This window comes from Mustela erminea, chromosome 12 (genome assembly GCF_009829155.1).
Source record: "Mustela erminea isolate mMusErm1 chromosome 12, mMusErm1.Pri, whole genome shotgun sequence".
In the NCBI taxonomy this organism is placed as follows: Eukaryota; Metazoa; Chordata; class Mammalia; order Carnivora; family Mustelidae; genus Mustela; species Mustela erminea.
In genome coordinates this window covers 87,581,624-87,595,233 of record NC_045625.1, presented here as the reverse complement: position 1 = coordinate 87,595,233, position 13,610 = coordinate 87,581,624, and the positions used below count along the sequence as shown (strand labels likewise).

Here is a 13,610-nt window from a genome sequence, read left to right as displayed (position 1 = left end):
TCGTATCCAAGTGACACGATTGCTCACAAAGGGACTTGGTAGTAAATCCCAGTAGTAGTACAGTAGGTAGTACTACCCCGTAGGTAGTAAATCCCAGAATGAAAGTCACAAGGAAACAAAAGTCCTACAGTTTTCATAGGAATTATGTTAAGTTTGACTAAGACTAAGAAAGTGGCCGTGATAGAATATGTTTACATTGAAATGTTGTATCATGGAGTTGAGGAAACCAAGTCAAGTATTTTAGTACAATCTATTAAAGAATGGCGAATTCCTGATTACTTACTTTTTGGGAGGAAAATAACATGAAATAGATTTTTAAAAAACCAGCCCTGGCACGCAGAGACGGGTGGTTAGAGACAGTTACGTCCCTCTGTCTACTTGGCCTTCGTCTCCTCTTGGCTTAGCCTCTGGACATAAAGATTTTAAGCAGAGACAGGAAAGGACGTTCAGCTGGTGGTCAGAGGATGTGAGTTCTGGTGCTCCTCTGGGTCTAACTGCTCTGTGATCTCACAGAAGTGCTCAGCCCTGTAGATCTTCTAGACTTTAGTTTCCCCATCTGTAAAATGGGTGTGATGATCAAACAGCCATTCTCTTACAGGTACAAAATGGTTCTCTGCTGTCAGAATCAGGGACAGCTTATAGCTTTTGTCCCTGTGCCTGTGTTTATACATTTCCCAAACTCCTCGTAATCAGCCTAGTGAGCATTTCTGAGGGACGGAGTTGGGGCTGCCTCTGCTGAGCTCCTGTCAGGTGGACTGGGATGGTCAGGATGCGTCCCTGCGAGCCAGTGGCCCCCACCGTAGACCGGGAGGCCGGCTTACACTCCTGTCACTGGATGAGATGCGTTTAACAGAAGGACCAGCCACAGGTGGGTGTGAGAGAGAGCAGGAGGTGGGTAACTTCCTCAAGAGGGAGATTAGGAAGGCCTCGTTTCTTTTTAAATAAATTTCTGAGATGGCTTGTGCATTCTCCAGCAGCCTTTCTTGAGTGTCTTTATGCAGCCGGCCAGTGATTCTCAGCTGTGGCTCCCTAGGAACTCGCCTCCTATCTTCGGAGGCAGAATCCTTGGGCTTGGAGCTGGGTGTGTGGCGGCCTATAGCGTCTCTGTGGGCAGAAGAGAGCCTTGGAGAAGAACAAGATTGGTAGCCGGTCTGCTAGCCTGGAATGGAAACCCTAACATTTAAGACATTTCTCCTGATCTCTGGGAACTTGCAGCTTAGCAGAGGATTTAAAAACATGTGCCCAGAGGGCTTTCTGTCCAGCGGAGCTTTGAGAATAGTATGGACCAAATGTTATCAGGGTAGAAAGGAGGAGGCGGGAAGGCACGGATGGAAAGCTTCCCGGAGGAGGGGGTATTTCCATGGGGGCCTTGAGGGGAGGGGACTGGATTATGATGGAGTTGAAGGAGGGAGGGATGGGCGGTGAGAAGGCAGGTGACCCTGGTGGCGTCTAGAAGTTAGACCAGCTTGCGGGAATAGTGGGTGCCAAGGCTGAGAGCCTGAGGGACTGGGGAAGCCGAGCTAAGGAGTCTGGGTGTCGTTGGATGGCAGCAGGGGGTTTTTGCAGGTTCCTTCTCGGGAGTTAGCACATTTGACTGTAGGATGATGACTCTGGCTGCAGACCAGATTGTTCTCCTCTGCCTCTGGTGGATCAGCAAATTCTGTTTGCCCAGAGTCCTTCTACATGGAGAGCTTTGGAAATAATTTGACTGTGAATTTGTAAATTAGGCCATGAAACAGTGACAAAGGGTAGCATCGTCATGGAGAGGCCATCTGGTTTGCCCAGGACCGTCCCGTGTTTATCGTACATTAGCTAAAGAGAATGATTGTACCCAAATGGCTGAAATTCTTTAAGAATCTTTGGAAAATGGTCTTTGTGCTCTTCATCACCAAATGGCCCATTCTGCCTCGGAGTTTAGGCGTTGGTACCCACTCCCCTCCCAAAGATGAATGAACAAAGGGACAAATTCAGTGACTCAAGGAATCTTAAATACCTACGTGGTATTCAGTACCTACGGGGCCCTGGATTCCCAGTGCCAGTTTCAGTGTAGGCGGACACAGACATGAGCCAAATACTGACCTGGTCTCAGTGGTCCAGCACTGTGAGCAAGGGGGAATGGACCCCAAGTGCAGGTGGTAGGGTAGCCAACTCCCTCTGCGGGAGGAGGTTAGGAAGGGCTTTGCCGAGCAGCCAGTGATCGGACTGAGCTCTGAAGGTGGGTAGGGTGCACACGAGTTGGGATCGGGGTTGGGGTGGCGGCCTTCCAGGCCTGGGGAGCAGTGTTGGCCAGCTGTGGAGGGGAGCCTCACGTCGGAGGAACTGGAAGGCTCTGGTACCATGTGTGGTGACGTTTGGGTCTGAGTAGCCTCAAGTAAACGAGATGAAACATACAATCCTTGCAGCGGGAAACAGTTGGGGTTACATTTGGTGTTAAATATTTATGGATGAGATTTCTAAGGATTGAGAGAAATACCTGAAATGCCCCGTAAAGTACAAGGAAGAATCACTCACAGCCGCAGACTCAAACAGCAGCCATTCTTCACATTCTGGTTGCTTTTATCGTCAGTGTGTATCTTACGAGGATGGTTAATGAAGACGTGCAAAGCACACTGTGTATATTGCTTTTTCCTGCTGCTTCTTGCTAGTAAATTATAAATAGCTACCCACTGTGTTCTGTACTCAAAGTGTCCTTTATAGCAGCTGCATAGTACTCTGCTTTCGTGTGTTGGCCAGGTTCCACCCTTGCTCTCAGTCCTCCTGGAGGAAGATCCACGAAAGGGTATGCAATCTCCTGACATCCCACAGAGCTCAGCAAAACCTGCACAAGGTAGGGCTTCCGAGACAGCGGAATCTCTGCTGACAAAATCACATGGGAACGGGAACCGGGGCATCAGTCTAGGGCTGGGAGCAGTGGTGGTGGCGGGGGAGAGACAGACATTAATCCAGTAACCACAGAGTTAAAGGTAAAATTGTGATGCTTACCAAGGAGGGGGCCTGGTGTCCTGAGAGCATCTGAAAGGGGGCACTTGGCTTGGTGAGGAATCAGGGCAGGCTTCCTGGAGGAAGAGACCAGGGAGCTTCCATCTGAGCAATGAGTTGCAGAGAGTTTGCAGGGTGGCACCCGCTGGGTGGAGGTCCTGCAGGGAAGGGGAGCATGGACCTTTCAAGGAGAGAAGATGGTCTCCCAGCTGGATGCCCAGACCTGTGCACCGTGCACAGGAATCCCCCAGTCCAGAGAAGTTGTGGTCTGTGTGAGGCTACAACATGGAAGAAAACATTAAAAGTTGATGAGGTGTTTTGGCTGTTTGACGTGTGGGATCTGGGGAGTGTTTCTGACCCATAGGTAAGATACACCCAGTACTTTCTCTACTGCAGACTAGCGGCAGTTAGCCAAGTGACCCATCATCATGTGAAAAGAACTCAAATGAAAGGTTAGCAGTGGCCCCAGTGGTTGGATTTAAGGATACTGTGTCACAGTCAAAGGGTTCATCTTGGTCTTGACTTAAACACAGGCATAGCCCAGATTTATAGAATGACACTTATAAACGAATATTGATTTTCACAGGGAGGGGTTGTAAATTACTTTGCTTCCTCTTGGCAAAGTCGTTGGCTTTGCTTTGTTAATTTCTAGTCTTTTCAAGTAAAATAATCCTTTGAAAATGTAAAAAGAAGGGAAGGGAGGAAGGGAGAAGAACAAGAAAGAAGGGAGGATTGCATGTACGTGCACACACGGATACTAAGCCCTCCCCACTGCCGTGTATGGCAGACGAGGTCCATAGGCCTCTTAAATGCAGAAGCACACATCTGAGTAGCATTGATTTATATGTGTAATGATTTCTATGTTACACTATGTGTAACACAGTTGCTGGCTTGGCTTTTGTTATAGGAATATTCTGTCTCTGGAGCAAAGTATATCATTGAAAGACCAAGCTACCTGGTGAAGGGATACCCAGTGCATGAACAGAGATATTTTTAAGCTGCTGTCTTTTGTAAGTAAGCAGCTTAAGTGCTGATTCTTATTTTGATTTGCTTAAATAATTTCCTGCTGTCAGGATGAAGTAATTAGAAAATGTGGTGGAGAGGAGATGGGGCGGAGACCCCAAGAACCACACAGGAGGACTACAGCATGTGTGTCTCTGTCTCTCTTTCTCTCCTCTGCCTCCCTCCCATCTTCTTTCGTGGCACCGCTTCTAGCTCCTTGAATAGTCTCTTTCCTGCCACAGGGCCTTTGCTCCTGTTATGCTCTGTCTGAAATAGTACTTCCTGACCCTGTTTGGGTCACTTCTCTTTATCCTCTGGTCTCGTGACTTTCCAGGACACGCCCTTCCCCTCCAAGGCATTCCTTTTTAGCGCACCACCATTTCCTTTCCTAAAGCTGACACCATTTGTTGTTAAATTTGTATATGGGTTTTTATAAAGGGCTGATTGCCCCTTCTACTAATGAAACCTTCCAAAGGTCAGGGACTCTGTCCCTTCTGCTAACTAGTAGCCAGTTTTGGCACCCAACAGTGGAATCCCACTGAACATAGACAAAGTCAACTCCAAATGCCGGGTGTAGGCCCTGAGCGAGAACCTCACTCCCCCTACCGCCACCCTGCTACCATCCTGGTAGTGCACGACCTCAGCACTGGGTAAATATTTTTTCGTGATTGAGTGTGGAATGAGGTGACGAGACCGCTGTAGGATTCAGGTGTGTGCTCAGTAGTTGGCCACACTGTGGGGTGACGTCATTCCTGAGCTGTTCTCTTCTCCTCCCTTTCTCTCCGGGCCTGGAATTATGAGAGCTCTTCCTTATTAAGCACTTTCCAAGCTCCAGGAACTGCTGCCAACACTTCACGTGCATCAGAGGAGTTAATACCTTATTCTTACCACACCCTTATGAAGTAGGTTCTACCGTTAGTTCCATTTCACAGATAAGGAAACTGAGGCATGGGCAGGTTTAGGTGCCTTGCTCAGGGTCACATGGCCAGTGAATGGCATGTCTGGGAATATGACCCTGGGTGGTCTGGCTTCAGACATCGTGCTTTTTTTTTTGTTTATGTTAATTTTTTAAAGATTTTTACTTTTTTAAAATTTATTCATTTGAGAGAGAGAGAGAGAGTGAGCAAGAGCATGAGAAGGGGGAGGGGCAGAGAGAGAGAGAGAGGGAGAAGCAGGCATCCCGCTGAGCAGGGAGCCCGTTGTGGGGCTCAATCCCAGGACCCTGGGATCATGACCTGAGCCAAGGGCAGATCTTCACTGAACGAGTGAAGGCACTCCCAGCAACCATGCCATTAAAGCATTACATTCCATTGTCTCCCCAAACCTAGAGTGTGATGGGGAAGCCCTGGGGTGAAAGAGGGGAGCCCTTTGGAATCGAGCAGGGTCTGTGGACATCACCCTTGATCATCTGCCGTGAGGAGCCTGTGCTCTTACGAACGCAGCAACAACAGCCTAGTGACGCTGAAGTTATTAGGAACCTTTTGGAGCCATGAAGGAGTGTGGGATGATGCGCTGGGTGTTCACGGTAGTCAGGCTCCTGGAAGTCCGGCTCAAGGGCCATTCTTTAGGCACAAGCCGCCTGGCCCCCAGGCTGGCAGGACTCTCCGCCATCAGCACCAAGGAGTGCGGAGGAGGGCTCGCTCATAGCCCATTCCGCAGGCTTCTACCTCGGAACGTTCTGCTTGGTCGATGAAAGGATGGATTCTGGGCCACTTAAGCTCCAGTTGCCAAAACAGTCATCTAGGTATTTATTAGGCAGTTACACGGAACATGGCCCACGTAATGACCGCCATGGGAACACGGCCCACGTAATTACTGAATGCCAAGTTGTGTTGACTTCCAGCACGGGGGACATCAAGTTACATAAAACCAGCAGATACGTGGATGCTGGTGGGAAGGAATACAGAGAAGGGAAGAAAAAAATTGAGCAACTCCTGTCTTAGCAAGTGGGTTTCCTTGGGGCGCCAGGCTGGCTTAGTCAGTGGAGCGTGTGACCCTCCATCTCAGAGTCAGGTGTTCGAGCCCCATGTTGGGGGTGGAGTTTACAGGAAAAAAAAAAAAAGAGGCAGAAAATGGGTTTCTTTGATGACACAAGTTCCCACCCAGTGGTTTGGAATATCCGCCCCACATTGGGGTGGTGCATTCATGGTGAGGCAGGGCCGGAGGGCCGTGTTGGTGAACGTGTTGGTGGTTGTAAGGAGACTCAGGTGACTTCAGCTCATCTTAAGCAAACAGGGCATTGATTAGAAGGACGCTGAGTATCTCCGTGAATCCAGGGAGGGTGCAAACACGGAGATCAGGCTGCTGAGATGGGACCGCTAGAGTCCCTGGGGGGTCAGGAAGACAGCTCTGGGAGGAGCATGTGCAGGAGCCCCCGCGGGCTCCCACCCCTTGTCCCCCGCTTGCTTTTCTCAAAGACCCCCTCCTGTGCAGCTCTAGTTCTTATCTCGTGCCTTCTCAGCCTCTGTGTGCTCCCTGTTGAGCGGACGTCTCTCTCCTGGGTTCCTAGTGATCTCCAGACTCGGGGGGAATGGAACAGTAAACCTTAGCGCAGAAGGGCCAGTGATCCTTGAGCCCAAAACAGTGAATCCCGATTGTCTGATAAGGGATTGTCTGATAAGGGAACTGGTGGAAGAATTGGGTGGGCGGTGGGGGTGTGTGTGTGTGTGTGTGTGTGTTGGAGTACATCTATTTCTTGTTATTCTGGATGTTTTGGGACTTGGTACTTTTGGTATAAAGTAGATGATCCCTTGTATACTTTGAAATGGTTAAAATTTTATAAACATAAGCACAATTTCGTGTTATGTAACTGTACCCCCCTGCCGCAAATCCCATAAACCACTTCCTGCTCCCTCCAGGATCAACCCTAGTTCTCTTGGAAGGCGTGATTGTCTCTGTGTCACGATCCTTACCAAGGGTGGGATCTGATCGTCCCTGTCTGGCATGAGCTCACGGGGACTCTGCTTGCAAGGACAGGCTTCCAGGGCCCCCTTCTGTGACACCTCCGGGTCCCGCAGGCAGACCCAGGCCCTCTGCCTTCTGCTCCCAGACCTGCCTCCACTTAGCACCTCATTGCTCCAACCCTCGTATCGGGGTTGGTTTTCCGTAGGGTAACCCTCCCAAGAAGGGAGCAGAGACTGACCAGACGGCCCCCGCTCGGGCCCATGAGAGTCCCACCACCATCCAGCCAGCAGGAGCCACCACACTAGGGGTGCTCCTAGGAGGGTGACCAAGGGACTCAGGGCTTCTGTCCTCAGACGCAGACAAGAACTGTAGCACACAAACCTTTCTAAAATTAATGAGGAGCAAATGGAAATAAACCAAGAGAGAAACAACAAAAAAAAGCCAGAAATTAATGAGAAAGCTGGTTTCTGCTCTGTCATAGCTCATTTGGCCTCCAGGTCCTACGGCAGCGGCTGGCACGGCTTCCAACCTCACTTGTCCCCAGCGGGCAGGCAGGAGCTGTGGTACCTCCTCTCCCTGGGGTCCCTTCACTTGTGTGACAAAGCAAAAAGCAGGTCAGCCTGCACATGCCGAACTCCAACCCTGGGGCCTCTCTCTGACTCAGTCCCGGCTCGGAGGGGCCTGTTGTTTGGAGGCTTATGGGGATGGATACAGTGGATGATGTCACCCCTCCCTTCATCCCAGGACCTCTAGTCTCGCCAGTCCAACAGACACAGGTGGTGACTGGCCACCCAAACCACGGGGCACATTCCTGGGTCAGTGGTCCTCGATGAACATTAGAATCACTGGGGGAGGGGGAGGCGCTCTGAAAACTCCTGATCCCTGGGCCTCGCTCCGGACCTATTTAATTGGAATCTCTTTGGGTGGTGCCTGGAAAGGATTTTTTTTTAAAGATTTTTTAAATTAATTTTTAAAAATTTTAAAAACATATAATGTATTTTTATCCCCAGGGGTACAGGTCTGTGAATCACCAGGTTTACACACTTTATAGCACTCACCATAGCACATACCCTCCCCAATGTCCATAACCCCACTCCCCTCTCTCGACCCCCCCGACCCCCAGCAACCCTCAGCCTGTTTTGTGAGATTGAGTCTTTTATGGTTTCTCTCCCTCCCGATCCCACCTTGTTTCATTTATTCTTTTCCTACCCCTAAAACCCCCACGTTGCATCTCCATTTCCTCATATCAGGGAGATCATATGATAGTTGTCTTTCTCTGATTTACTTCGCTAATCATAATACCCTCTAGTTCCATCCATGTCGTCGCAAATGGCAAGATTTCATTTCTTTTGATGGCTGCATAGTATTCCATTGTAGATATACACCACATCTTCTTTATCCATTCATCTGTTGATGGACATCTAGGCTCTTTCCATAGTTTGCCTATTGCGGACATTGCTGCTATAAACATTCGGGTGCACGTGCCCCTTCAGATCACTATGTTTGTATCTTTAGGGTAAATACCCAGTAGTGCAATTGCTGGGTCATAGGGTAGCTCTATTTTCAGCTTTTTGAGGAACCTCCATACTGTTTTCCAGAGTGGCTGCACCAGCTTGCGTTCCCACCAACCAATGTAGGAGGGTTCCCCTTTCTCTGCATCCTCGTCAGCATCTGTCGTTTCCTGACTTGTTCATTTTAGCCATTCTGACTGGTGTGAGGAGGTATCTCATTGTGGTTTTGATTTGTGTTTCCCTGATGCTGAGTGATGTGGAGCATTTTTCATGAGTCTGTTGGCCATCTGGATGACTTCTTTGCAGAAATGTCTGTTCATGTCCTCTGCCCATTTCTTGATTGGATTTTTTGTTCTTTGGGTGTTGAGTTTTCTTTTTTAAAAGATTTTATTTATTTATTTGACAGACAGAGATCACAAGTAGGCAGAGGGACAGGCAGAGAGAGAGGAAGGGAAGCAGGGTCCTGGCCAAGCAGAGAGCCTGACGCGGGGCTCCATCCCAGGACCCTGGGATCGTGACCTGAGCCGAAGGCAGAGGCTTTAACCCACTGAGCCACCCAGGCGACCCCTGGAAAGGATATTTTTAAAAATGTTCTTTGGGAGATTCTGATGCACATTTTGATGGAGAATCCTGCAGGCGGCTTGAGATGAGGGACTTGGAATACCAACCCCCCCAATCCTCTACGGACTCTCTCCGTGCCCCCCAAAAGGATCCTGTTCATGGAACAGGATGGGGGCAGGCTTAACAGTTCAGCCCAGCTTCTGTGCATTCACTGTGAGCCCAGGACGCAGTGAACTCCTCAGGAGAACACTAAGAGGTAGACATCCTGGTGTGATGCAAAGAAGGCTGGTAGCTTGCGGAGGTCTCGGGCTGCTGGGTCCTGCTGCCTAGTGCGGCCTCCTCTCTCCCCGCGGCTGTAGAGCCGGCCCAGACCCCCAGCGATCCCAGGTAGGGCTGCGCGCCAGGACTGGGCTCGAGTGACTCCACCTTCTCCCCCGCGTGCTGACATTTGCCTTTTTCTCTGTAGCACGTGCAGCGCGTGCAACTTCCAGCTGCACAAGCGACCCTGAAGCAGAGCGGGGGGAGCGTCGGGGACAACTCACTCAGGGAGCCCACGGACTCGTCCTTAGAGAAAGGAACAACAGCTTTTGTTACGAATCACCAATGTCTCACCCCTTCCAAATCAAGCCCTGTACTCAGTCATTTGTGCCCAGGTGAGAGTCATGGATTAAAGCGTTTCCTGTGTGGGGCTCCTATTTTCTTGTCAAGTCGGAGAATTCATGTTCTGGTCGGTCGATGTGTTTCGGGCTCCCAACAGAAAATAACCGTAGTTGGGTGGCTGGTGCTTTTTCATTTAGAAAGCCCTGTTTGGAATTCTAATGAAAGTGTCAGGATGCCTTTTCAGGTGCTCCTCCTTTGTGTCACTGTGTGTGTGTGTGTTAAGATCTTACTGTTTATTCCAGAGAGAGCACGCACAAGTGGGTGCAGGGGCAGAGGGAGAGGGAGAAGCAGACCCCCTGAGCAGGGAGCCCGAGGTCATGACCTAAGGCAGAGGTCATGACCAAAGGCAGCGCTTAACCCACTGAGCCGCCCAGGTGTTCCACCGGATGTGTTCTTGGAAAGTTTCCAAAATTTTCCTTCCTTCTTCCTCCTCCCTGCCCCTCCCCTCCCTCTGCCCCTCCCCCCTTTCCCCTGCTTCCCCCTCCTCCTGCCTTCCTGCCCTCCTGCCTCAGCTTAGACCTTACGGGAGCTAGAGGGAGCTGCTATGTAGAGGGATAACCTCAAAAATCCTCCAGGAAAAGGCTGTCAACCCGATTTTCTTTTCGGTAAATCTGTTTTTTGGGTTGGTTTGTTTTTTTTAGCGTTAGGCTTGATTTACGCGAAGTCCACTGACCACTTTGGAAGAGGGAGCCTTCCATCTGGAGAACGCAGATCTTGCTCTAAATATTCCCCTTCTGGGATGCATTCGTAAGGGGAGCCTGGTTTCTTGGGACTGTAGTTTAAACCACTCCTTCTGTCCCCTGCCCCCGCCCCCTTTCCAGCCGGGCTTAATACATTTATAAGAGGAACAAAACCTTCCTCCAATATTTCTCTGAAAGAGCTACTTTAAGTAAATATACTCTGCAAACATGACTGCCAAAACCAGATTTAAAATGAGCTAGAAGGCACCTGGGGACGCGTTCACACAGACTGAGGGAGCATGAGGAGGAGGACGGGCCGGGACACGTGGGGCTGGAGACGCGTTTGTCTCTGTGCGGACGGGCCCAGAGCCGGGGCCTGAAGACGGGAGCCTTGGTCTTTCCTTCGCGTTATAACCCGGCATTTTCCTCGGCCGTACCCTATGTCCTTTTTAGTTTTTAAAGGATTCAGTGAGAGTCAAATTTCCTTCTCTCATTTAGGACCACAGTAATCAGTTTGTGAGGTAAATAAGGAATACAACATTAATAAATAAAGGAGGAAAAAAAAAACCCCAAAACAATAAAACAAAGTTCATTTATTCTCTTCTCAATTTCCAGCCACACAGTAAAGGTGTGTGTGTTATAACAGGGATTTCATCCACTTTGGAAAACAGACAAATGCTTGATTACACCTGTTTGTCTGTTCGGGGGGTGTCCGAGACTACAGTTGTCCATTATTTTGATGTCTAGTCATCATTAAAAATAAAAAAAATACTGTGTTATGTGGAGGCTCTGACCTGAGGCCCAGAAAAGAACCTCTTACAAAGGACATAAGCTGCTCGAGGAAGCCCATTCCAGTGGGTTGGCGTCCTGGGTCAGTCGGCTCAAGCAGATGCTGGCACGGTCGCTGTTCAGGTTTTCTGAAATGGTTTGAGTCTAATTCCTCAATTCAGTTTAGGTATCAGATCTTAAATGCCCATACTTACTTAAAGTCTTTTTTTTTTCTGTTCTGCAAATCAATCTTCTTTTCACTTTCTGATCAGTCAACTCTATTGTTTATTCTTATTTTACCTTTCTTATGTCTCAAGGAGTTATTTCCATTTTGAGCAATCACCTTGGGGCCAGGATTGCAGTTGAGGTATTTTACTTTTGGGGTATATAAGAATGTGAATAATTTTGTGAGGGATTGGGATTCCTTTGGGAAGATCTGTGTCATTAAACATGGTAAAACATTCCCACCTGTCTTGCTTCAGTTTGTTATTCCTTTCTGACTTGCACAGGTGCAGATCTGTCAAAGCCTGGACTGTATATTCCAAGCAGGTGTGATGGGGTCTGGGTTTGCAGAGGCTCCTGGGAAAATGTCCTGGGCCCTCCATGCAAAAGCCACTGTGCAAAGCGGCCATTTTCCTAAGGTCTCTTGACTGAACCAGAGTTAACTGAAACCTATAGACCGTGAATTCTAAATAAGATTTAAAAAATAAGTGTGCACACGATACGTTTAACTTAAGAAAAGGTGGTTGGTTTTAAACGCATAACTTAGAGGATGGATGGGTCACGTGTGCGAGTTCAGCCTAGCGCCCAAGGCCTGGCCACTCTTAATAATGGCCGTGACTCTGCTCCACTAGTTCCTTTAAAGGAGCCGTCTGGCCTGTCTGGGGGCAGCCCGAGGAAAGGACTTGCCTTCTGTCCACGGGTGGCAGTGATCCCGCTGGTGCTGCTGTCCTTCTCTGAGCTGGTGACCCATCCCCACATCCCCCGGGGATGTGCGGGTTTGGAGTTCCCAGGTCCTGGGAACCTTGTGGGCGGTGAGAAGTACTTCACCCCGAGGCTCCTTGGGTCTGCTCTCACTGGCCCCTCCACCCTGGGTCTGGGGCAGCTGTGGCTGTTTTGTTCATGAGAGCAAAGAGCTTATGCTAGGTTTCACCTTCACGGCGAGGACGTTTGGCAGAGTCATCACGCCGAGGACTAGAGCTTTTCCTTGCTGCAAAGGGGCATTTCCAGGAGGGGTGGGTTGTCGAAGCTTCTCCAGCAGATTAAGGCGATCCCAGTCCGAATTGTCCTCCTGGGGATTCTGTATCTTTTAGAGCGAGCCTCCAGCACTCCCGTAAGTATGTATTTTTCTTATCTTTATTTTAAAAGTGCCCTGCGGCCCATGGCGTACAATCAGCCCTCCGCATCCGCCTGTGAATCTCCTGCTGGGGCTCGCTTGCTGTCTGTGGCTCCGCGACTGCAGCTCTGCCTCTGATAAGACAGGCAATAACCGCAATATATGGGCCGGATTTGCTTTGTCCGAGTGGGAGGGTCACACGGGGTTGGGGAGGGAAGCGTCAACATCAGGAACTCCAAGCTGACAGCACTCAGGGCCACCAAGGCCAGCCCCGGGTATGGTGAAGGGGCCCTGGGGGGCTGCCAGACTGCTGAGCCATCCGCATTCGGACTTTATTATTTTTTAAAAGATTTGTTTTAGAGAGAGAGAGAGAGCACAAGTGGGAGGGGCAGAGAGAGGGAGAGAGACTCTCCAGCAGACGCTGGAGGGCTCTATCTCCCGACCCTGAAATCACCACCTGAGCCGAAACCCAGGTGCCCCCAGAAGTAGGGTTTTAAAGGGCAGAGGGAGAAGAGAGCCGTCTGGCAAGGCCGAGAGTTCGCGCTCAGGTGAGAGTCGGAGGCCGTGCGGGGTTGGGACTGGCTGGGAACCAGCCGGGCTGTGTCACGGCCTGCTCTCCCAGCTTGGATGGGTGTGGAGGGCGATTTGTTCCAGTCCCTTCCACAGAGGCAACGCTGAGGGAGAGCCACAGCCTTGTAAAGACCTTACCATCTAACTTTGGGAGACCTGGTATCCCACTGAAGAAGTGGAGTAAAGCATTTTTTTCCTTCTTGCTGCCTGCGTTTCCTCAGTTTTTCGTTCCTTTGTTGGGTGCCAGGAGCTTCCCCAGGGCACCACGGTGAGGGCTCTGGAGTGGGAACACCTGGATTTCAGTCCTGCCCTGCCGTGTCCTGGGTGAGTGACCGGGGCAAAGTGACCTAGAACCTCTTTGCGTCTCAGCGTCTGTCCACGTACGTTGGAGGATTACAGTATCTGCTTCGTGACGTCACTGTCCAGCACTGTGTATCGGTGCCCGCACAAAAGAAGCCTCCGTAAGTACCAGCTGTTACCATCTGCATCTCGTTTCATTATTTGTGGAAGGCATTTGGCCTCCTGCCCACTTTTTTTTTTTTTTTTGCTAAGGATACCAAGGCTCCGAAGAGCTAATGAGTGCCAGAGCCAATTTCCAAATCATGGTCTGTTTTGTCTCTCAACCTCGTATTCTTTCTA

The 13,610-nt window shown here is 49.9% G+C and overlaps 1 protein-coding gene across 5 annotated transcripts in view; it reads left to right on the top strand.

The window, feature by feature from the left end:
* The window catches only part of SPATA6L (spermatogenesis associated 6 like), a 50,522-nt gene extending 40,959 nt beyond the window's left edge, over window positions 1–9,563 (top strand). For 4 of the 5 annotated variants that reach the window (XM_032307591.1, XM_032307590.1, XM_032307588.1 and 1 more), the window contains 3 exons: window positions 2,734–2,827; window positions 3,887–3,989; window positions 9,424–9,533. In XM_032307591.1, coding sequence (XP_032163482.1) covers window positions 2,734–2,827; window positions 3,887–3,976 — 184 coding nt within the window. In that variant the 3' untranslated portion in view covers window positions 3,977–3,989; window positions 9,424–9,533. Of the gene's footprint in view, window positions 1–2,733; window positions 2,828–3,886; window positions 3,990–9,423 lie in introns of all 5 variants that reach the window. The other variant, XM_032307589.1, reaches the window with a different exon arrangement.
* Window positions 9,564–13,610: the final 4,047 nt, after the last annotated feature.